General features: G+C 44.6%; 1 protein-coding gene across 4 annotated transcripts in view; it reads right to left on the bottom strand.

The window, feature by feature from the left end:
• LOC138268194 (zinc finger protein 271-like) overlaps positions 1 to 25,377 on the bottom strand; it is an 82,590-nt gene extending 57,213 nt beyond the window's left edge. Inside the window, exon 1 of one of the 4 annotated variants that reach the window (XM_069217618.1) lies at positions 25,119 to 25,377. Coding sequence is in view for 1 of the 4 variants with exons in the window: in XM_069217617.1 (XP_069073718.1) it covers positions 25,119 to 25,152 (34 nt within the window). In the remaining 3 variants the exon portion in view is untranslated. Of the gene's footprint in view, positions 1 to 24,353; positions 24,999 to 25,019 lie in introns of those variants that run through there. The other 3 variants (XM_069217619.1, XM_069217617.1, XM_069217621.1) reach the window with 3 other exon arrangements.
• Between the last annotated feature and the right edge of the window lie 453 nt (positions 25,378 to 25,830).

The raw sequence follows: 25,830 nt of genomic DNA, 5'->3' as shown, positions 1-25,830 counted from the left end.
CAATTGGTCGCAGCGTCCGGCCCGCGGTGGTGACCTGCCCATGGGGCGAGGCGGAAGGGGGATGCCTCCCCCAGGGGGTTTGCGCCGAGACCCTCTGCAAGCAGAAGCAGACAATGGCCTCCTCCAAATCTAAAAAGGATCAGTCAGTCCGGGAGCTGCTGACCAGATCCACACCAGCGCAGAGCAAACACGCCAACGCTCCCACACAATCACAGGTGATCACAGACAAAGGAGATGCGGAGGACAATGAAACGGCGCCAGTTATGAGAGGATTTCTTACCTCCCTGTTCAATTCCCTGAAAACAGATCTCCAGGATCTGCGGAAGGATCTCTCTCACGATATGCGTGAGTTGCATGCCGATCTTACCTCGTTGGGGGAGCGAGTGTCAGGCATAGAAGACAATGAGGTCACCAGAGGAGAAGAAGTCGAACAAATACAACAAGAGATTCTTCGTTTGGCAGGACTGCAGAACCCTTTGCATGGGCTACCTATGGGTGGCAGAATAATTGATGCAGCCCATATGGATCCCCTGGTCCCCTAATGCCCTGGGTACCTTGCTACCATATACTGGTGACCTACATAGGGGGACCAGTATGCCAACTGTGGGAAGAAAAAGGTACAGTTACCAAGTTAGAAGGGGGAGAGCTTAATCAGTGGGGTCCTGGTTAGCAGGATCACAGTGAACACAGTCAAACACACTGACAACAGGCAGAAAATGGGGGTAACCATACCTACAAAGAGGACACTTTCCTACACGCTGGTAAGAAGGAGCAGGCACTGCGTTGATCCTGTAAGCAATGCAGTGATTTTTCAGCTCTGTCAATTTCTACAGGCGTTGCATCGATTTTCCAATGCACAGGGATTTTCTTCTCTTTGGTGAAGTCTTTGTGGCCCTGAGACTGCAGAACAGGAGGCAAGCTCAACCCAAGCCCCTAGAGAGCATTTGTGGGGGAGGCAGTGTCCTTCCAGCAGAGTTACGGGCCAGCAGGCACCAGGGCAACAGGAAGGACAACAGTCCTTCTCAGCAAAGCAGTCCAGATGAGTCCTTTGGGCAGCCAGGCAGTCCCTCTGACAGAGTCCAGGTGTAGGTCCAGAAATGTCAGATTTAGTGGGGTCAAAGACCCAGTATGTATACCCCCAAATGCCTTTGAAGTGGGGGAAACTTCAAAGAGTGGTTTTGAAGGGCACAGGTTCCCTTTTCAACCCAGCCCTGTCTGCCTTGGTCCCTGTGGAGCATTATGAGCCCTTTGTGTAAGGGCAGGCCACTGGCTTTTGAAGTGCAAGAGAGAGCCCCTCCACCCTTCTTGCCCTGGGAGACCCATTCAGTATGTAAATGAATGCAGATGTAACTGAGTGCCCTGTCTTTATGACTCTCTGGGTGGAATGCACAAAGGGGGCTGTCAACCAACACAGACTAGACCCGATGTGGATTAGAGACAGGATGTAAGGCACAGAAGGCAGTAAGTGTAGATAAATGCCCACTTTCTAAAAGTGGCATTTCTAAAATTGAAATATTAAATCCAACTTCACCAGTAAGTAGGATTTTCCATTACCATTCTGGCCATACTAAACATGACAGGGAAACTCCTTTCAGATCAGAATCTATCACTTAAAAGTATATAAGGGCAGTTCTAGCACTGGCCTTTGAGAGGAGCAGGCCTCACAGTAGTGAGAAACAAATCTGTGAGTTTTTCAATACCAGGACATGTAAAACACATAAGTAAATGACCTGCCTTTTACTTACATAGCACCCTACTCTATGGGTTGCCTATGGCCTACCTTATGGGTGACATATGTAGTAAAAGGGGAGTTTAAAGCTTGGCAATTACTTTTAAATGCCAAGTCAAAGTGGCAGTGAAACGGCACACACAGGCCTTGCAATGGCAGGCCTGAGACATGGTTAAGGGGCTACTTATGTAGGTGGCATAATCAGTGCTGCAGGCCCACTAGTAGCATTTAACTTACAGGCCCTGGGCATATCTAGTGCACTTTACTAGGGATTTACAAGTAAATTAAATATTCCAATTGGGTATGAGCCAATGTTATCATGTTTTAGGGAGAAGGCGCATGCACTTTAGCACAGGTTAGCAGTGGTAAAGTGTCCAAAATTTGGAACAAAAATGAGGTCCAAAAAAGAGGAGGAGGAAAGCAAAACGTTTGGGCTGACCCTTCATGGAGAGCCATTTTCCAACACTAACGATTATACTATGATGACCAAATTGTGAATGAACAAGAATCTGAGAAAATGTGTTTTTTTTTAATTCCTAAGATGCAACCGGAGGTAATATTACATACAATATATTTAAGTAACAATTTGGTTCCACTAGGACTTAATTAGTCAGTGTAAAGTAACTACCATTTTAATTACGGGTTAAATGAATTATCATACAAACTTGTAAATTATTGCAGAGATATATTGCAGGGGTGATTCTGGATACACAATTGTGAGTCAAGCTACCCAGCAATTTAATTGTTATGGCAAGTAAATAAAAGAAGTAAGAGAAAAAGAACAACTTACGTGATAATTCATGTAGCATGTTGCCCTTTATCAGTGATTTATGTGAATTCGTGGAAAAACTGAGAAAACAGAATGGAGTAAACCAAATCATGGAAAACCAATTTTAAGGGGAGATGATTTTAGGGAAATACAAATAATTTGAAAACTAAAGGAGACATTTTAAAGGAAAAAGGATGTTGTTTAGGGATGCTGAGGGGTCGGTGAATTAAAGCATCCAAAGTCAATTTTTGACAATGTTAAAGATAAAAATCAGAAATAATGATGGGTGAAGTAGAGCACTGAAATAAATACCTCCAACAAAAATGATTCTGAAATAAGACACGCAACCATTGCATTTGCATTGCATTCACACCTTGAAATATAAGGATTCAAAAGCCAATTTTGAAAAAAAAGAATATGTCACTTAGAATAGCCCAACTAACCTTGTTAGACATCAATGCAAAATGTAGGAATGTCCAAAGTTAATAGAATTTGTGTTGAATCTTAAATTTGATAAAAGATTTAAAAATGTGTTCTTCTGTAGTGTATTAAAAAGATTCAGAAACAAATATAAAGCATCATACTTGGAAGAATTAAATTGGGAAACTTGGGAGGAATTTATGAATTACCCACAGGGGTTTAAAATGCTTATGATTTACAACAATGGTCCATATATTTGAAAATATGTTAATGAACTTCTACAATATTATTTCTTATTAATTATATTTCCTTAAAACGAATAAACATTATCTGTAAAGTGAAACTGACATCCGTGGGCCTTCACTGTGTAGCTGTCTGTGACCAAACTGTGCGAAGTTTTTATTTTTATGTCAAGCGTAAGCATTCGACCAGAAGTATACTTTAGTATAAATCTCTGTGGGCTTAAATCCATCCCCATGCTTCTGATTTGCTTGTTTCAATGCCCTTTAAAAAGCCTTGCTTGCATGTGGTCAGTGGTGCCTCTTTGTCCCTCCTTTTCTATTTTGTTCCACCCACGGAGCAGGGACTAAGTACAGTATAGTTATGCTTGATCCTTTGGTTTGAGGGACTGCTTTATGATGTCTTTGTTGTTCCTGTTGCACTGTGGGTGCTTCAGGCCGTAGCTGCTTGAGTTTTATTGCAATATTTGTCTCTTCCACCTCTTCCCAAGATGGAAAAGACCAGCTGTTGTGCCCCGATCAGAACTGCTGCGACGGGGATGCTAGTCAGTGAGTTCAGGTGCGCTCTCTTGTATCTTTTAACTCTCTGGTATTTTTTGAGGTCATAAAGGCTTGTTTATTATACCAGGCTTTCTCTACCTTCTCTCCCCCCTGCTTCCGCCCCCCTTCTTGCTCACCCCTTCAACACTGCACCACCCACCTTCCTCACGGATGTGCCTTCTTTTAAAAAACAAAGCTTCAGCTCCCACCTTATTCTTCTTTCTGGAGTCCACTTCAACTCCACCTCCTTTTCCTGCCTCTGTCTCTCTGCTCCTCCCATTTTTCTCTGTTTTCACTTCCCTCCTCCCCTGGCTCTGGACAGGGACTGACACAAACAGCCACACACAACCGGTCAGTGGCAGCGGCCCGGGGCTCCTCGGAACACCTTATCCCGGCAAGATGCAGTGCATTAGGAGGCAGCCCCAGCCTAGCATGTCTTCAAAGGAGCAGATCCGGCAAGAGGAGCACAGGAAGGTGGCTGCGCACAACATAAATATCTTGGGTAAGGAAGCAGCAAACAACACCCACATCCGCAGACAGGCTCAGTGCACACAACACCTTAGAGGCAGCCAGAGGGGATGGTGGCTCGTAAACGCCTCCCTCGACTTACAGTTTACAACTCGTATTGACGCAACTCCAGTGTGCATAGTTTTACAAGCCTGTTTGCATTTGTATTCTTAGTTTTAAGCAGGAAAAGTTTTGATGCAAATAGTTTTGCTTGGTTGGCAAGTGAGCGCAGGTCATCACGAGTCACGCTTTCAACCAAATCTGGATTTTGTTTTTATCATTGCACCACGCAACTTCCTCACAGATGTGCCAATTTTCCAAATACAAAGCTTCAGCTCCCACCTTGCTCTACCCTCTGGAGTCCACTTCAACTCCACCTCCTTTTCGTGCCTCCATCCCTCCGCTCCTCCCACTTTTCTCCGTATTCACTTCCCTCCTCTCCTGGCTCAGGGACCAGGAAAGACACACAGACAGCCACACAACACCAGTCACTGGCAGTGGCCTGGGACTCCTCGGAACACTAAAGCAGAAGGGATTTCAGTTTTGTAAAGTATGTAGGTGCCTTAAGAAAGAGGATCCAAGAGACATTTGCAGAATCTTTTCCAAATGTTGCAAATAATCATTTTGTCTAGCGCCGCTTCTGCCTCCTGCTTCTCTGCAGACAGCAGCACAGATATCGCTTTCGTCCCACAGTACATGGTTGTCTCTTGTTTAACATTAGTTTAACACAAGCTTTATTCGATCGAATAGATCATCAAAGTAACGTACAATAATAAATAGAGAAATATAAAATCAGAAAAGTATAAAATATGATTCAATAAAACCCATACAGAAATACACAGTAAAAATCTTATTGACTCAAGTTCAAAGCTCATTGCTAATAGCAAAGTTTTGTATACGCCATGCTGCTAGCAAATACTTGCTAACGGCTTGTATTGAGGCCTTAGAATGATGACTTTTTAAGACCCTCAAAGCAGAAGCGCAGTCTCTAATCCCCAGTTCCCGGCACATGATACAAATCCACTTTGACCTGGGAGAAGAATATGCGGGACAGAAAAACATAAAATGTTCAACTGTTTCAGATGTTGTGCCGCATACAGGACATTTATCAGATACTGTTTTTGTACCCCATCTGCACATCAAAGACTTCAATGGCAACGACCCGAAACGAAATCTGGCATATAAACTTTTGCCTAAGATATCTGGTATAGTGTCTAAATACAGTTAAAATTGCGGATACCATTTAAAGTCTAAAAAAAGATTTGTTAGACAACCATGGGATCTATGAATAATGTAATTGTTCCATACATAGGACCAATATACTTGTTTCAACACTTTAGAATGAACTTTCTCAAGTTTATGTGGTTTTTCCCAAAAGTCTCCAAGGCCTAAGTTGTTAAACCATTTGGAAACATGTTTTACCCAAGGAATAGAAGTGGAATTGGGGCATTTTAACAGGTCTAAAAGAGAAGACTTGTAAACACCTAATTCAGGTACAGTCCATAGCCTAACCCAATATAGGAGTGGTCTTAAAATAATTAGGTCTGCTATCCGTCTCAGGCCCAGATCTAAAAACAATGGAATCAGCGAAGTACTAAGAGGGCAAGCACATAAAGCCCTTGCAAAGTTATTCTCTCCAATAGTTAACCTATTGCAATCGAAGAAGCCCCAGACCTCTGCTCCATAGACAGCGGCGCCTTGTGCTCTGGCAATATAGATCTTTATTGCCGGGGAGACAGTTTTTGTTGTTGTACCTAGAAAAAATGGAGGATGGATGCTGCGTCATGTTGCAAGCGGGCAGCACTTTTGTTAACCTGATCTGCCCAGTGCAAATTATCAGAAATCCTCACGCCCAAATAATCGATAGAGCTGACCTTATCCAAGAGTTCGCCTTCCAGACTGATAGTACATTTCTTCCGCGCTCCAAAACGGAGTGCCATTAGCTTAGTTTTCTTGTGGTTCAGCTCTAGGCCGAACTCGTGGCAGAAGGATTAAATCTATTAATAAGAATTTGTAGGCCCATTGGTGATTTGGAAATAAGGAGGGAATCATCTGCAAACAGAAGAATTGGGATTTTCTGAGCGCACAGGGTTGGTGCATCATTCTGGCATGCCATTAAAACCTGTACCACCTTGTTGATAAAAATAGAAAATAAAAACGGTGCCAGCACACAACCCTGGCGAACTCCTCTGTTTGTAGTGATTTTGTCTGTTAGTTCACCAGAGTTACCCCACCTCACTTGCGCATAGGTGTCTTTATGCAGTCTCTTCAAAAGTTGGATTATATTAGCTGGGGTCCCTATTCTGTATAACACCTCCCATAGCTTCTCCCTTGGAACAAGATCGAAGGCTGATCTCAAGTCAACAAAGGCGATATATAACGGCTGTTTTGCAAGAGCTGTATATTTCCAATACAGCACGGCCAGCCTAAAGACCTAGTCCACTGTACTAATCCTAGATCAAAACCCTGCTTGAAGTGGAGAGAGGATCTGTTGGTCCGTGGCCCAATTAGTAAATCTACCTAGAAGTTGTTTGGCAAATATCTTTTGGAGGTTGTCTATGAGACTAATTGGCCTATAATTATTTGGGAGGTTTACGTTACCCTTTTTGTGGATGGGAATAATTTCAGCACCCTTCCATGTCGTAGGGATCTGCCCCCCATCAGAAATTTTATTGGAAAGTGCGTTGATATACCAGGTCCAGATAACTGGCTCGGATGAATAAAGATCCCCCGGAATTTTATCTGGACCAGGTGCTTTCCCAGATTTTAGCGAGCGGATAGCCTCTGCAGTTTCTTCCATAGAAAAATGGATGGGGCCCTCAGCGATCTGTAAACCCCCTTCTGTTGGAATAAGACTGTGGGTCGCATCCAAGGTGAAGAATGGATCTTGCCCCATTTCCCTGCTAGCTGGAATCACGGGAGTATCAATTTTATCATAGAGGCTTGAGAAGTGTTCAACCCATTTTTCTGGTTGTATATGATATCTTGGGCTGGTTCTACCCTCTTTCCCTCTCTTACTCAACAACTCCCAAAACAGCTTATTGTTGTTAGTTTGTGTGGCAACCAACAGCTCCTGCCAGATTGTTTCTTCCCAAGTTTTTTTAGTTCGAAGGATGGATTCCTTATAGATACGTCTGGCTGATTGTATCTCCCCGGAGTTCCCTTTAATGATGGCATTTTTTTATCCTGTCTTGGCCCTGTGGCAGGATTCGTCAAACCATGAGGTATTAGCCGAGGGGCATCCTTGCTGTCTTGGTCCAACCTTCCTATAAAAGATACTTTCCAATCTAGTGACCATATTTTCGTGTATAGATAAAAGTGGGATAGCATTAAAATCACAGTTATGGTATGGGGCCAAATTGTCAATAAAAACTGAGTAGATCTCAAGCAACAAATAAGGATTCAACTGCACCCTCGGCCACCTGACCTTCGTGGACCGGGTGTTCAAAATTGGAGTGGGGACAATAGTAACTTGGTTATTTGAAGTTCTGCCAAAAACATCACCTGAAATGGAAAGTAGCAAGGGATAATGATCACTTTCACTTCTCACATCCACCTTCATATCTCTCAGGAGGGGCCACAATCTTACATCCACTAAAAAATAGTCTATTACACTAGTGGATGTGCCTCGTTTGAAGGTGGGAGCAATATCCAAATCGGAAGGCATACGTCCATTGCAGGCCCTAAGGTCATGCTTCAAACAAAGAGAGGCCAGCTGGGAAGCTACACAAGAATTGTGCAATTCCCCATGTTTGGTCTTCGTCCTCTGTTAAGCCTTTTAGTAACACAGAAGGTTCAAATGTACAATTTACGTCCCCTGCTATTATCAAATGTGATGTTGGTTGTAAGGTATCTAAAAAATCAAGCAACTGATTTAAAATCTGAGATTCTGTCCCTCGAGATACAGATCTAGCATAAACATTGATGAGAATTAAATCAAAACTCTGTTGGAGCGTAATTTGTAACCCCATCAAATCTGGACAATTAAATGTTAGAATCTTGTAGTCACATTGCACTTTTTTGTTTAGTAACATCAAGAGACCCCCTTTGGCTCGCCCTGTTGCCTTTGTAGAAGGTTGTGCTGCCAAATTAAAGGAAAGAAACCCATCTATGATGATCTTCTCCTCCGCCCATGTTTCTTGAAAAAGGCATATGTCATGGGAGTTTATGTATAAACACCAATCAGTATCATCTAATTTCCTCCCAAGGCCGGCTATATTCCCTGTCATTATTGATAAACCTTTCCTATCAGAGGCAGCACTGGGTGTCTGTAGGTAGGTCTTCTCCAGGATTGTCTCATTAGTAATAATCACCTCGGGATCTATCAAGAATGGTTCCACAGGGTTATCCCCTTGGGTTACTTCCTGAGCTGTTGCCAGTCATACAGGGTTAGTCTCATTGGAATCACCACCCCCGGGATGATTACGTGCAATGTTGCAGCTTGAATGGCTTTTGGCTGAAACCTGACCTTCGTCCTCTAGTGCTGACTCTAGAGTTATACATCCCTTTCTTCGTTCCGTATAAAAGCGGGTACGTTCATTAAATGAAATAAGGCTCTGAACTAGAGATCTATCGTGAAACTCGATTGAAATTACATCGTACTTCAGCCCCGGAGGGCTCCACCTTTTAGCTTCATGGATATCTGAGCGTATAACCGATAGACAGTTCAGTTGGTGTCGTAGCCAGTGAGTTACCTTATTAACCACTGACTCATGATCCTCAATGAGCCCCGGTTTCAGCTTCGGAACTTGTTTCAGGAAGAGAGTAGTTGGCCTGGACCTGATGCCTTGAGCATTTGGCACTGTCGCTAAGCCACAAGAATCTTTCTGAGTAGGAATATCGCAATTGGGGCTATAGGAAGAAGTCGAAGCAAATAGCCTGCTAACACTGGAAGGAACACAAGCCCCCTTGCGTGAAAAGGGATCAGTTGCTTTATGCTTCCTAATTGGCAAATGGTTTGAGAGAGCTGGGCGGTAACCGTTGGTGGCGAGATAGTTTGACTTGTTGGCCCCCTCAGCAATTACAGTTTTAGTTCCTGTCAGCTTCTATGTAAAAATATCGGCAGGGCGTATTATGTTCACATCGGGGCCTGCCCTGGATGCCATTAGCTTTTGTTGATCTTTGTCTTGGCCCCCTAGTGCAGACCAGGTTGTTGAATTTGAGTCAGGTGTTATATGAACACCTTTTACCCCTCCATCTCTTGGGTAGCATTTGCATCCACATACTGACTTTTCCTGCAAGACTTTAGCCAAATGTAACACCAGGGACGTAACTTCCTCGATTTTCTGAAGAATGAATAATGTATTGGGCTCAGTAGAGGAATGCATCAGAGAAGAAAGAAGTAGGGGCGAGAGTACTGGAAGTTTTTTCTTTAATATGGTCAACTATAGAGGGTTCACAGGGCCTCGGTGTCTCGTCCTCCACAGCCAGGACCTCAAACCGGTTTCTACAGGCTATATTTGGGATAACTTTTACAACGGGACTCAAAGGAATAACTGGGGTAGGTGTACTTCCCTCTTCTACTACTAGGAAAGACCCATGTCTGGATAAAGGATCACTGGCCATAGTCAATAAGCCTTGGTAAGGGGAGGAAGTAGTGGTATGTTTTATTGGTGAAACCACTCTGCTGTTGACCAGAGCGGAGGTTGACACTTGGACATCCGTCCTTTTTTTTTAAAAGTCTTGGATCCTTGGAGCGATTTTCAGAGGTGGGGGGCCTTTGTTGCCCACTGTGCAGTTCAAAATCGCCTCCACCTCTTCAAATAGCTGGTCGATCTCCTCAAAAGGTTTATGAGTGTTCCCTTTAGTTTTGGTAGCTAGTTTAGGAGGACGTTTCTTCAGCTTTTTCCGATCAGACGGAGGGTCCAAGAAGTCGACAGCTTTCCTCTTCCCCATATTGCCAGTAAAACGCTACTAACACAAGGCCAAACAGAAAAATTGGTGGTTTAAAGTTACATAATAGTTGTAACCATGAAGTAAGAAATTAGGCCCAGCCCAGCCTCGATCAGCCGAAGACGGGCGTAGACGGGCCCGTCTTGGCCCGGGCTCGTCCCACGCACGTCCCGCTGGCCTGGGCTGGAGCGTTGCCCAGCAACGAAGTAAGAAGCGCGTCCCGCGAGGGGCGCGTCCTTTTGTAGTTCCCGGTGGGCTGTGGCTGGCCTGGGCTGGACGAAGTAATCTTGTTGTTTACTTGAGGCAGCGGTTCAACTAAGTTCTATTAAAGTACCACCCCTTAATGGGTTCACATCAGTACAATGGCAAACCTACTAGATATTTAACCTTGTATTTTATAATTGTGCACCGTTCATTTGCAGTGTCGCTATTGTGAAAAAGCCATGCATGTTTTCATCTTGTAAGAACTTTCTTTCTTCCTCGTTTAGTAGCCAATTAAAGAGCTGGCTAATATGTTGTTCAGCCATTTTTAACATCTAATTGAATGATAGATATGTGAATCATGATATATCTCCCTTCGATTCTGGTTAAAGTTGTGTGGTTCATTTCGGTTTTTTTGTTTGTTTATTTCACATATAAATAAGTGGAACTGACCGTGCAAAATATCCACGGAATCGGACCAAATAATTTTAAAAAACATGTTTTATGGAGGTGGAACCGAATTGAAAGGAAAACAAGAATTATGAAATAATCTAGAAGCTTTTTCTACTGAACAATGCCAAAAAGTAAAGAAACATAAATGGGAAAGTCTTAGGTTGAGTAATTCCAGGGCCCTGTTATACAAGTCGGGGGTCAACACACAGGTTTGACACTAAAATTAAAGGGTGCAGTATTCGTTCCTTTATTAGTGCCATCTGCAATTTATGAGGAGAAGCAGTCCAAATCTGTTGTATGTTTTTCAAATTGCTGCGGGGAAAGGAGTTAAAATCTGCAGAAACAGTGAAGAATGTTTGTCAGACCAATGCCAAAATGATGCTAAAATGCTCCTAACTGCATTTGGTTTATTTCCAGATTTTCTGATAATGAGCTTATTAAAATGTAGAGCTTGCTTGTCGACCTAAAGCCTATGGTTCGGCTACGCTTTCCGAGTCCTGAATATCAGGGCCTCGGTCTGCCTCTTACATCTCAACCCCTGCAATCATGTCACAGGAGCCTTTGTCTGCCCTTGTGTCAGGGTGTGTGCGCCTTCACACACCTTTCCTTAGGGCCTCCTTTGCACGATTGTGTACTTAACAAAGAAGTGTTTGCTGCATTCTGTTTAAGAGTACAGAGGTGAAAAGGCTGGGTGGCTTCGCTGCAAAGGCTTGACATGCTGGTCCCCTGCTCCACCCATCATGGAGTTCAGCTGCTCTTAAAATTGAGTGCTTCAGTCAGAGCCTGCAGTGTTACTAGTCTATATTAATAGTTTCCACTCATGGCTGCAGTCATTCCTCCTGCCTTTCTTGTGTTTCTACATGCTTTCCCTCTGCTTGGAAATTCAGATCTGTTGGCATTTTTAAAAAAATTGCAGAAAATGTAGGAGGCTATGAAATCTTTGTTTTCATGTGATTTAAGAGTGAGCGGCAGGAATGGAATCGCATGATTGTATGACTCTAATATCTGTCTCTGCTGCTGGCTGGCTCCAAGCATTTCACACATCTGCCTGAGAACCCGGCTGGGAAGAGGTAGGGGACAAGAGCGTCTCTGACCTCCTGTAAAAAGAAGAGGGAGGGGGTCAGCGGCAATGCTTTCCGAGGGCTTGGTAAAAAAAAAAAAAAAAATGAAACAGTAACACTGCAAGCTGAAACTTAACGCTGCATTGGCAATTTTTAAATCAGTGCACGCATTAACTTTTTGAAATGCTGAGAACTATGCTAATTACCAGAAAGTCAATAATTAAAGGTGACTCATTTCACAGAAAGTGTTGTATTATTATGTCGTACATTCCCTATCTGTGTTTTTTTCCCTATCGCCCTTTACTTCAACTTTTTAGGGTACAGCCTGCGTATTGCTTGCAAGATGCTGTAATAGTTAGAAAAGGACTCGGAGCCAGGTCCATGTCACGTCAGCGTCTTTCATTGGTTCGTGGGCTTGCCTTTTAAAATCTGCTTGCTTTCATTAGTGGAAGGCATGCATACTTCATGTCTTTTCCGGTGGTAAGCCCTCCTCGAGCGCGACCACGAAATACTGAAAACATACAAGGCTCGCTGTTTTCCGTCCGGTTTGTGGACTACTTTTTCTCTTTTTTCGCAGGGTGATCTTGCTTGTTTAGCAGCAAGATTGTGCTAGTTTTCTTTCCATTTAATGAGGCAAGAAAAGTCTGGTTGGGAGTTTACAACTGCTAATAGCTCTAACTCGGAGAAATGCGAAACCCGTTGCATTGCAAATGCTTGTTTTTTCTTTTGTGTGTGCAGTCCATAAGATGTTTTTTTTCAACAGACTGCTGCCACGGCGTGGCGGGCTCCAATTAAAGGATGAATCCAAGCATTTTGGTGGACCTTTTCTTACAACAAGCTATAAAAAACATCTTCCATTAGAAAATAACATAAAGCTGCAGCCCCGGGTCTTGACAGATCCGAACATGCAGAAGCATACTTGCGATGTGACTCCCATTTCATGTGCAACCTACTAAGCCAGTCTGGCTTTTCGGACCACAAATAGTAGTTTGCATTCTGGGTCTCACAGTTTCAATCTTTAGAGTCAAAGCCTCTGCTACGCAAGAGCGCTTTAATTAAACAGCGCTCATAAACTGTTCTGTGACAGGCATAAAACTGCTGATCCAAGAGTCATTTTTTAGGTGAAGCCTTGGGTACGTTGTAGCGCCAAGGATAATGTGATGCATGGCTAAATACTTATAGTGCCCTAAAAGAGAGACCTATTGGCTATGCCAATGCTTGTTTCTCTTTACAGGTACTCTCTTAGAAGAGCCCTTCAGATCTCTGTTTGCAGGAAGTTTAAAAACTATTGATGTTTTACCATGTATAATTTTCCAATATTTTTTTTTAGATTCTTAAGGCTAATTAAAAATACAAGACAGAAGGGCCTTCTAAACAGCTTGTGCAACAGTGGAATATCCCGAGCTCACGATTCCCTTATAGGACGCATAGACTTGCCTTGGGGGCCCCCGGGACTTCCAGTACCAGGAGCATAGTGTGGCAGGATGCCCACTAGTCACTTCAGGTGTGCCTGGAGGTGCATAAATTTGTTCATCTGGTTCTGCTGCGCGGGACGCATAGACTTGCTGGGGGGCGCCAACGACTTCCAGTACCAGGAGTACCGTGCGGCAGGAGGCCTGCCAGTCCCTTCACGGGCGCCTGGAGGCACATAGATTTGTTCACCTACTCCCGCTATGCGGGACGCGCGTTGGCCGTGCCCGGGCAAACACCTGGTCCGTCATCGCCTGGAACATGCTGGGACAGGCCCTCTTTCTTGGCTTCATTTTTTTTCTTTCTTTTTTTTTTTTTTAGTCTACTGTCTTATACTTTTGACAGATTACGTGGTTTGCTTCACAATATCGCTCAACATGGTCAAAAGGATGAATTTGGGGGCAAAAGGGTAACGCTGGCCCGCTATGGCCTGCTTAGCACTATCCTGGACTCTTTCCAGGCAAGGGTGGTCAAAGTGGTCAATAGACAGACTGACCTAGCAGACTGAAGCCTAGCCTTACATTTGTGCGTGTGCTGAACTCGTCCTGTGACTCTTGAGCAGTACTTAGGCGAAGTGGAGCAGGTGGACATAAGAAAGGGGGATGTTGGTCCAGATTGTGTAGAATTGGCAGACCAGACAATAGACCAAGCCCAGAGCTGTACCCTAATCAATCAATTGCCTTCTTCTGATATAACAGCCAAACCCTCTACTAAAAGAAAGCAGCAATCAGGGAGATTAACCACAAAAGAGTCCTTGTGCTTCGTCACAGGAAGCTATACTGAGAGCCAAATTGGAATCAACATCCCAAAGTCAGAATGCAATGACCTTATTAAAGCTGCCATGTCTGATCCTTTGTTGCAAGTAAGGGAAACTGTTGAAACCTGTCTAATTCCTATAAAGGACAGCTCTGGGTGATAGAGGCGAAGATAGCAGATTTTGCCCCAGTGCGTACTTCAGTAACCCCGGCTATATCTTCTGGTTGTTCTGGCCGTTTTGCCATCTTAAGTCCTGACTATAAGGACCTTGCTGGATTATTATCTACAGGCCCCAAGGGGAAAGTGAAGCCGCCCCAAATGTCTACATGTGCGGCTCTGGGTGGCCCCAAGAATGCAGACGGGGTTACTAAACGGGCACATAGGCAAGCCACTGTCGACTCCAGGAACCAAAATAGTTCTCCACAATCTCTTTGTCCGTTTTTGGTAGGAAGTTCTGAAATTGATACAAGGAAGGAGAACTCGAGGCGACTAAATCTTCCCCGAGAGTTGCCCATATATGGCCGCTCTCATAAATGTTCCTTGTTTGTCATCCTGTGTGGGGAAATCCATGATCCAGTTAAAAAAAAGGTGTGCCATTGGCTATCCAAGAATACGGTCTTCCACGCAGCAGAGTCGGATGACATTTTATTAGTTAGTGGCTGGGTGGGCCTGCAGGAAAAATGGGCAAAGGGGGACTGTGTGGTCATCAACTGCTGTTATGCAGAGTTAGCCAAACAACTGATTTTTTCTTTTTCGACTTATTCACAGTCATTCAAAGGCATGAAATTGGTTCCATTGGGGTTCTTTTACAAGCATTTGCAGCCTAGAGGGGGTCTGAGTCATGTACACTCTGCAGCCACTGGTTGGAACGAGACTAGGTGGCAATCTAAGTGTAGGCCCACCATCTCAACCAGTAATAGGTTCTCCACATTATCTAACATGGAGGACAATGACTGACTTTCTACCACTGAGTGTACCCCAAATTGTGCGGAATCTCTAGTATTGGGAGTCTTCTTAGGCCCTCATAGCTCTGTTTTCAAGCACACACAACCCACCCCTCACCCTCCCTCTCCCAGTTATCTGGAAATACAAACTCAAGTACAACCTCAAATGAAATAGTGATTGGAAAAAAAGCCTAACACCAGCATCCCCAGAGCTAGAGGGTCTAAGCGTGTGGCTTTGATTTCCTGGAATATAGCAGGACTGAAAGGCAAAATGATGGACCAGACCGGCAGGATTACATTGAGCAATTCCACTTTTGCCTTTTTCATGAGACATGGTTACTAGACCCCGTGTATAAGCCAGGATACAAGACCTTTTATACCAATGCATTCACCCTACGAAAGATAGACCTTCATGGGGGTTGTTGATATGGGTTAAAATTTTCCTAATGGTGTCAACAGATGGAATTGAGCTAGCTTTTAAGGACATTTTGGGAATACGGGTAAAGGCGCAGGAGGGGCGGGAAGTGTGGTTGTGTAACGTTTACATCAGGCAGAGAAAGTTCAGTATGGAATCTTCTGTAGTGACTGATCTCGATAGAGCTCTTAGCACATTAAACTCAAAAGCCAATGTTACAGTGAGGGGTGATTTTAATTGTTAATATGAGACAATTATGGGCTGGAGACATAGGGCAAGAGGCATTCCCTTGATTGATGCAGGCCTCGCTGTACCGTGTACTGTAGCCTCTATGCAGTTATTCCAGCTAGCAATAGAACTTAATCTACAAGCAAGTAATGTCAGAATGCCCAATTGCATTCACCTACACAAATGGGGCCATACGCTCAAGGACAGACTATGTTCTGTTGAGCGTAGGGGAATGGGGATTGGTTAAAGATTTCAGAGTTGAAAATAGGCAATATAGTGATTGCTATCTCCTTTTTTTGTACTTGAGTGAAAACTTTCTTTACTCTCGCTTCCTAGATATCGAAGTAATGCACGTCCAGCCAGTCACTGGAAATAATTGGAGGTCGCTTAGGTAGCCTTCCATACTGGCAAAAACAGATATTCTGGCAAGGATGTATTCAGTTTTCACCGACATGTTATCTCCCTACACTGGTTGGCCACCTTCTGAAATTCCAATAATGTGTGTGTATTCCTTCCTAGCTGAGGAGATAAGGAATGATTTAATGAGATTTTTTGGGAATAAAAACTATAGGACCTTCAGAGGGAAGTCTTCATCAAATGTGTGGTATTCGAAAACCTGTAGGGAAGCCAAGGAACAGATTTTACTAGCACTTAAGACCAAAAATAACATAGGACTTTGCGGTGCAAGGGCAGAGTACAAGAGAGTCCCGCTAGAAGCGCAAATGGAATTGGACGATTCCAACTGGCAAGATCTAGTTGAGGCAGGGAAAAAGAAAGACAGCGCAACATTGTGAAGGCTTGTAGCTCATGGAAGTAAAGATGCCTGCGCCCATTCCGATTATTATTTAGACTCTGACAAGCATTTTTCTTACTTGGGTGCCCAGTCAAGAGATCTGGGCAATGATCATTCCAGAGCTGATGATTGTCTAGCATCTTTAGGACTTGGTCAGGATGATGGTCTAAGTTGCAGGGAGGTAGGGAAGAGAGAGGAACACTAGGCTAAGCTCCTTTTACCATGGAAGAAACTGAGACGGTGACAGGGGCAATGAATCCTATTAAAGCACCAGACCCCGATAGGATCCCAGTGGACCTGCTAAAACATGCTAAACAAGTTTGAGTCCCATATGTTAATCTCCTCTGTAATTCAGTTGCATCAGGTGCACTAATTCCAGATACGTGGAGCGGAGCAGAAGTAATTCCAATCTATAAAAAAGGAAATAAGCATGACCCAGCAAATTATAGGCCAAACTGCCTAATGGGCACTACAGAAAATACATGTGAAACAGATTTTAAATAGGTTGACTATTTGGACAGATGAGTACAAAGTGCTCACCCCGTTCCAGGCCGGTTTTAGGCAGCATGTTAGCATGATAGATCGTGTTTAAATTTTTATGCCTGGTATGGAAATATGTCAAGCCAACTAAGGGGCATATTTACATTGCCATTATCGATTTTAAAACAGCGTTCAATTTGGTACCTAGGGGATCACTGTGGACATAATTGAAAACACTGAAAGTGCCTGAGAGCCTTTTATTACAAATGATCAGGTTGCATCAGGCAAAATACACCAGAGTCAGATGAGGCCCTCAAGGCGAAGTAACTGACCCTATTCCAGTAAGAATGGGAGTAAGGCAGGGTAAGGAGTGCTGGCCCCACGTTATTCTCCCTTTATGTGACTAATGTGGTCGATCATCTTTTCAAGTGCGTACACGACTCTCCAAGATAATGTGGCCCCCCTGTTCCAGCCCTATTATTTACTGGTGGTACTACCTTAATATCGCAGACACAGAAGTGGCTCCAAAATCTTATAAACTCTTTCAGCAGTTATTGTGAACGTAAAGGTCTGGTGATCAATTTATCGAAAAATAAGTGTATGGCAATCAAGCCACACAGGGTTTCCAAAAAGAATTTGACTGAGAAGGACTATAAACTGGAGTTTGTGGAGAACTTCAGTTATTTGGGCGTAACTTTAAATTCCTAGCTGCCCTGGTCCCCTCAGATCAAAAAATTCCAAGGCAATATTCGCTCAGAATTTTCCGGCCATCATTAAGAAACACAGAATGTCATTGTGCAAGGCAATATCACCTGCCCTAGAGATATATACATTTAAGGAACAAACAGCAGCACAAAGCACTGCACAACACCGGACCAGAATACCTCAACAGACGACTCTCCTACACCCCGACCCGTCATCTCCGCTCTGCCGACCTCGCCCACGCAACCGTTCCACGCGTCTGCAGAACTACAACCGGCGGTAGATCATTCTCGCACCTTGCTGCCAAAATGTGTAAAACTCTTCCCACCCACCTGCGCCACCTTCCTTAACTTCAGGAAACTTCTCAAGACCTGGTTGTTTGAGCAGTGGCAGCACCTCTCCCCCACCACCCTCCCACCTCAGTGCCTTGAGACCCTCACAGGTGAGTAGTGCAATTTACAAATTCCTGACTGATTGATTGATTATATGGAGCTGAAATGTGGTGGTTTAACAGATTGGATATATTGAGAAATGAAGAAAATATGGGGCATATTTATACTCTGTTTGTGCCGAATTTGCGTCAAACTTTTTGACACAAATTCGCCGCAAACCTAACACCATATTTATACTTTGACGCCTGACCCCGCCAACGTCAAAATTCAGCAGTGTGCGTCATTTTCTGGATGCGTGAAACCTCCTTGCGTTAATGACATGCAAGGTAGGCGTTCCCGTCCAAAAAATGACTTTAAGGCATGTGCGCCTTATTTATTCTCCTGCGTCATTTTGACGCACTGGCGGGGGCGAGCCTTAAAAAATGGCACACAGCCTGATTTGCGCCGTTTTTTAAAGCCTGGGTGAGGGCAGGCGTTAAGGGACCTGTGGGCTCATTTCCATGGTCTCTGACCATGGAAGCAGTCCATAGGTGCCATTCCCTGCCCCCAGGGACACCCCCTGCTACCCTCGCCCACCCCTGGAGGACATCCATGGATGGGGGGACCCATCCCAGGTAAGTACAGGTAAGTAGAAGTAAGTATTTTTTTATTTATTTTTTTTAAGTGGCATAGGGGGGCATAAATTGCCCCCACCTACACGCCACTGTGCCCAATGACCATGCCTAGGGAACAGAAGACCCCTGGGCATGGCCATTGGGCAAGGGGACATGTCTCCTGTCTTTCCTAAGACAGGAGTCATTTCAATGGGGGTTGTGCGTCAAAAAATGGGGCAAGTCCGGTTAGAGCCATGATTTTTTACTCTAACCTGACTTGCACCATTTTTTGACACACAACCCCCATTCTTCCCTACGCCTGCGTTGCCCGGTTAGAGTCATTTTTCTTTTTACTCTAACCAGGCCGCAGCGCCGGCTAACGTCAATCCATAAATAAGGCATCCGCCTGGTGCGTTGGAATGGCGTTAGCTGGCGGTAAATATTTTGACGCAAACCAGCGCAGGTTTGTGTCAAAAAGTATAAATATGGGCTTAAGTGTATGCTATCTTTGTTAAACCTACCAAAGGCCTTCCCTTCGATTCCAGTTTTCCAAGAGTTGGCAAATAAGAGGGTAGAACATCTGGCCTTTTTAAGACCTTTATTATTATGGGTAAGGGTATGAGTGATGTAAGATCTGGTTCACTAGAGGGAGGGTCTGAGGAAACAGATGAATATGGATAAAGGCACCTCCCTGCATTGGTTGTGCTACATTAAAGATTGGTTGTGGAAATTAGGCCTGAGCTCTTTCTGGGATAAAACAGGGTTACTGACTGTCAATTCCAAGGCTCTGTTGAAGAAAGCCTATCAGTCAAATCTGCTTTCAGGGCTCCACCAGAGACCAGGTGTGGGGAAACTCACAGAATGGTTCTTGACCATTAACACTACTCCTTGTTTTGAAACATATGTAGATGAGGTACAACCTCTAAGGGCCAGGGTCTTGTATCTGACATTTCGATGTTGCACTTTATTTATTAATGTGTTTACATCAAAATGGGGCAGTGGTGGGATTCTGAGAAAGGAGAAAAATGCACCAATTACATTTTATGTATTCAGAATGCAACCGAGAACATTGCACATGTGATGTTTTTCTGTCCGGCCTACTCTGCTTCTAGACTAAAATGGATATGTCCAATTTGGCGTAATTTGGGTTTTAGATTGCATGTAGAAGCATTAAGGCCAATATTTATGAAAAATGTTTTTTTAACGCGAGCTACCGCCATTCCCTAACGCCATCCGTGCACCATATTTAAGAAAAGACTCAAAATGGTGCTAAAGAATGGTTAGCGTCTGGAAAAAAGACGCTAGCCGGTGATGGATGGTGTTAGGAGAAAAGGCGATAGTGGGTCAAAAATGACTATAGGCTGATTAGCAACAAAATATCTGGCGCTAGTCAGCCTAGCGTCATTTTTTGACACACAAACAGCCAAAAAATTACTCCTGTCTAAGTACACACAGGAGTCATTACCACAACCCCAATGTCCACCACAGGGGACCGGTGTCCCCAGGTCAACCCCAAAATACCCAGTGCCAGCCCCGTGTAAGTGGCTCCCGTGGCACACCACACACATACACTTACCTGGGATGGGCTCCCTCCTCCAGTAATGTCCCTGTGGTGTGGGTGGTGGTGATGCTGGGGGTTGGGGTGGGCGTCTTTGTGCCCATTCCATGGTGTTTCCCCATGGAAATGGACCTGCCAGCACTTTAATCAATGGTCTGGCCAGGCATTAGATTTAGACGCAAATCAGGCTTAGCGCCATTCCTTAAGTCCGCGTCATTTCAGCATCAGGAGGTAAATATGGCGCTGGGGGGCTAACGTCATTTTAAGGAAGAGAACACCTACATTGCATCTCATTGTTGCAATAAGACACAAGGTGTGTTGGCGCTTCCTAAAAATGGCGCTAACTCTGATATTTTGGCACTAGACTGGTCTTGCATCAAAATATAAATATGAAGTTAAGTTAGCGCCGCGTTAGCATCAAAATAAATTACGCTAAGGTGACGCAAACTTTCCAGAAATATAGGCCTAAGAGTTTTACACAGTGATCTGTCTAAATCCTTAATATATGGGGGTAAGCAGATACTTGTATGCGGTGTGCCTTATTAGGAGGAAGAAATGTTGGATGTTTTAAATAATGAAGTATTTTTATCTGGCATTGTGCTTGAAGTTTCGCATGTATTTTTATTTGTTTTTAATGTTGTGTTTATTTACATGTACTTGTATGGTCTTTTAACCGAAATAAAGTTTGATTGAGTATTTTTAGGAGGCTGGCCTGGTTTGTAGTGGGTACCAAAGGTACTTACGCCTAATACCAGTTCCAGTTATCCCTTATTAGTGAAATGTAGTCAGTGTCTAGAAGCCAGGCTGTCTAGAGGTAGCTGTAGGCAGAGCCGCCAAGGCTGAACTAGGGGCTCTTGCAATACCACTGTAGTCACACAGTACTCACACACATGAAAGACAATACTCAGTGTTACCAAAAATAAAGGTACTTTATTTTAGTGACACAATGCCAAAAATACTGTGGAGACTATACTCCCTTAGGAGGTAAGTAAATTACACAATATATACACTAGTATCCAAAAACAGGTAAGTAAATAGTCAGAAAATAGTGCAAACAGTGAAAATCACAATAGGTTGCAACGGGCCTAGGGGGAACACAAACCATAGACTAAAATAGCGGAATGCGAAAGATGGTTTCCCACCCATGCAAGTGTAGTGTGTAGAGGGGCGCTGGGAGTGTAAGAAAACACCAAAGGTAAGTAAAATACCCCACCCCAGAGTCCAGGAAAGCAGGAGTAAAACACAACAAGTTTCCTAAAACACACTAGAAATTGTGATAGAAGATAATGCAAGAACTAGAAGAGACTGCAAGACACCAATGATGGATTCCTGGACCTGAGGACCTGTGGAAGAAGAGGAATAAGTCCAAGAACCGATGAAGAGTCCGGGGGAACAGGACCCCCTGCTAACCCGGATGAAGGTGCAAAAGAAGAACCAACTGTGAGAAGACAAAGTCAGTATTGCATTAAAGAAGACAGATGCGGGTTCCTGGTTGGTGCAGAAGATGTCCCACGCCAGATGGATGAATGCAGTCTGGTTTGCGTCACTGGATTCCACCAACAAGGCTTGGCTCACGCAAAACACGCGGTTGGCGAAAAATGGCGCTGCCAAGGACCAGGAGGGACCTGGTGGCTTCTACCCAGGAGGGGGAGACAGGGAGGGTTCTCAGCAACTCAGAGAGCCCTCAGAAGACCAGGCAGCACGCACAGGAGTCCCACAGCACGGGGACAAAGGAGGTGCAAATGGAGGCCCATGCAGCACGACACAAAGGATACCCACGCCACCGGAGACCACTCAGGAAGCTGTGCGTCGCAGGATGGAGTGCTGGGGGCCTAAGCTGTGCTGTGCACTAATAACTTATTGGAAGGTCGCAGACAAGCCTTGGCAACTGTAAGTCATGCGGTGCACAGGGGTACTGTCTTGCGTGGGGAGGCAAGCTCTTACCTCCACCAAATTTGGACAGCTGGACGCTGGGACTGTCGGAATCACTTTAGTCCACCACCTGTGTTGCTGGATCCACGCCTGTCATCTGGAGAGGGGACCCAAGCCATCGGTCGTCTCTGCAGCGAGGTGCCTGATGTAGCAAGGAAGTGACTCTGTCACTCCACGGGAGATTCCTTTGGTTCTTCTGGTGTAGGCTGAAGACAGGCAGTCTTCGGAGGACACACAACCTGGAAACTGTTGCAGTTGCTGGCAGGAGTTGAAGTTACAGTGTTGCAGAAGTCATCCTAGCTTCTTTGTTGCAGTTTTGTAGAGTTCCCTGAGCAGACAGCGGTTGATCTGTCCGGTAGAAGATGAAGTAAAGGATGCAGAGGATTCCTGCTGGAGTCTTGCAATCCGAATCTGAAGAAACACCCAGAGGAGAGACCCTAAATAGCCCTGAGAAGGGGATTGGTCACCTAACCAGGTAAGCACCTATCAGGAGGGGTCTCTGACGTCACCTGCTGGCACTGGCCACTCAGATGCTCCCAGAGTTCCCTGTCCATCCTGGAAACAAGATGGCAGAACTCAGGAACACTCTGGAGGAGCTCTGGGCACCACCCCTGGGGTGGTGATGGACAGGGGAGTGGTCACTCCCCTTTCTTTTGTCCAGTTTTGCACCAGAGCAGGGACTGTGGGTCCCTGAACTGGTGTAGACTGGATTATGCAAGGAGGGCCCCATCTGTGCCCTTGAAAGCATTTCCAGAGGCTCTGGGGGGGATACCCCTCCCTTGCCTGTAACACCTATTTCCAAAGGGAGAGGGTGTAACATCCCTCTCCTAATGCATTGTTCTGCCATCCTGGGATTGAGCTGCTCAAGCCCCAGGAGGGCAGAAGCCTGTCTGTGAGGTGGCAGCAGCTGGGACTGCAGTGGAAACCTCAGAAGGCTTGTATGGCAGTACTGGGGGTCCACTGTGGTGCCCCCAGAGTGCATGGGATTGTGCAACCAATACTGGAATCAGTATTAGGGTACAATTCCCAGTTGTTAGACACTTTACTTGGCCATATTCGGAGTTACCATTGTGAAGCTATGCGTAGGTACTGACCGATGGACAGTGCACACTTAAAATGGCATCCCTGCACTCACGAAGTCTGGGAAAATGGGCCTGGACGATGTGGGGGCACCTCTGCTAGTGCAGGGGTGCCCTCACACACAGGTACTTTGTACTCAGCCTTCAGGGTTGGAAGACCTGATAAATAGGTGACTTATAAGTGACCTGGAGCAGTGAAAATGAATGTGAAATAGTGAATACACTATTTCACACAGGCTGCAATGGCAGTCCTGTGGAAGCCTTTGTATGGGCTCCTTATGGGTGGCAAAAGAAATGATGCAGCCCATAAGGATCCCCTGGAACCCCAATGCCCTCGGTACCTATGTACCATATACTTTGGACTTATAAGGAGGGTCAAGTATGTCAAATTAGAGTGAAGTACTGAGTCACTAGTATGTAGTGACAAATTTAGAAACAGAGAGAGCATGAGCAATGGAGTTCTGATTGGCAGGACTCCAATAACAATTTAGAAAACAGTGAAACACTGACAAGCCGGCCATGAACTATAATCACTGGGGTCCTGACTAGCAGGATCCCAGTGACACAGTCAAAAACACACTGACATCAGGCAGAAATTGGGGGTAACATGCCAAAAAGAGGGTACTTTCCTACAGTATTTGACTTAATACCTTTAAAGAAACCATTAAGGTCGTGATTTCTCTAATAATTGACTGTTCATATAGCAATTTCAGCAAGTTAAACACCAAGCTAGGACAGACTTAAATCAGTATGCTACTAGCTTTTTGCAACGGTCCCAAACAGGAAACCTAGATTCCAAGAGGAATTGCACCATCCATTTCCTTTCTCAAAATATTTGCATTTAAAAATTACATTGGCAGACTGACCACTTTTGCTAATGGGACCAAAAAGAATACGTTATGACAGCAACGTTTAAAATATTAATAAAGACTGCAACGTTTAAAATATTAATAAAGACTGACGATTTAATTAATCTAAAGAGAGTAATTTGTCATCTAACTGTTAAATTGTTCTTTAGTCTTTTGAAACAAGCCAGACTAACGAGTATGTAGCCGAGTAACAAATAATGAAATGCATAATATAAGGCAAGTTAGGCACTCTGGACGGGGTTGCTATCTGCATTCAGACAGAAATGTTGAACATAATGGTGAACTTGGCTACTGCCAATAACAAAATTATTTAGTAATTTTGGCTACCTACCCTGCTCAAAGAACAGTTAAATCTTGGGTCCAGGCTTGGATGCTGGAGCTAAAGGTGGAGTCGCTATACTCGCAATACTGCGTTAAAACAGGGCTGGTGCCACGAAATGGAAACGGCGTTGCTCTGTAGCGGAGTCAGTGGCAAACGGGGGAACATTCGTTTTCTGTGTGCTTTTTTTTTATCTTCTTTTTTTTTTTTGCGGTTTTGTATTGTGCGATATCTTGGCTTGATATCATTGGAGCGCTTACATGAGCACCAGATTAAATTCACAAGGTCACATTCTTTTTCTTTTTTTTAAGGCACGAGAAGATTCCGTGGTTTGCCCAGGATCACATGATGTTGAGCAGACGCCGGGACTCAAACCTCGTCGGGGGCGCTTGTTAGGTCACCTGGGATCAGGGGTTGTGGGGGCAGGTATACTTTGAGGTGCGGAGATATGTCTGTATGTGTAGGGGCGGGGGTATTGCAATTTAGCCAAAGATGTATTTCTGTATGTGAGATACGGGAGTTTCAGTGCCCTCATCATATTCTGCCAGGGCTGCATCATGCTGGGTTACATCCCTAATAAGATGGATGGGTAATGATTCACAGGTTTGAGTCACAAAGGTATGGCGGTGACTATGTGCAGAAATCTACGAATACACCACCAGATTGAATAATTTTTACCTGTGCCGGGACAGTCTAGTCAGTCTCTCAGGGGACTCCGCCTTTTGGACAGCACATCCCAAAGCCGGATGGCCTTCCACCCCCTTCCTACGCGCTTACCCGAAATCCTAACGGGGTGAGTTGGATCCGCCATCCTGAAAATCTCCCGCTGTCAACAACAGTGTAAAAGGGAAGAGGCACAGAGACTCGGGAGCAGTTGTACACAGGGCCGGGCCAGACGGCTTCGCTGCAGGCCACACATACACTCACACAATAGAACAGGCGAGACGGCTGCCTGCACTAGCTCTGCAACTGCTGCCCCGGAAGTCGATCTTTCTAGCCCTGTCTGGGTTTACTGAGCTAGCAAGAGCCCAGCGGCAAACATCTGGGTCACTGTCGGATTAGTGGAAGGGGAGGACGAGTGCGGTTGGGAAAGCGGCCGGGCTGTAAGGGATCAAAGCAAAGCTACATACAATTTACGTCACAAAAAAACCTGAGACACTCAGATAAATAACTGAGACTAATATATCATAAATGGTAGTAATGCCGTGTTATCAGACTACTTAGAATAAGTACGTCTTCGTTTTAGTTCGTGTATTTATTTATGTCTCTGGTACGTTTTTATTCTTAATTATTTCGTACGGAATTCAAATAATTCAAAAAGGGGATGCCACTGTATAGCTCAAATTATTAGTAGTTAAGGCCCATATTTATACTTTTTGACGCACAACTGCGCTAACGCAGTTTTGCGTCAAAAAAATTAGCGCCGGCTAACGCCATTCTGAAGCGCCATGCGGGCGCCGTATTTATTGAATGACGTTAGCTGGCGTTA

Source organism: Pleurodeles waltl, chromosome 12 (genome assembly GCF_031143425.1).
Source record: "Pleurodeles waltl isolate 20211129_DDA chromosome 12, aPleWal1.hap1.20221129, whole genome shotgun sequence".
NCBI lineage: Eukaryota > Metazoa > Chordata > Amphibia > Caudata > Salamandridae > Pleurodeles > Pleurodeles waltl.
The sequence above is the reverse complement of the archived record's forward strand: the minus strand, read 5'-3'. Positions and strand labels throughout refer to the sequence as shown.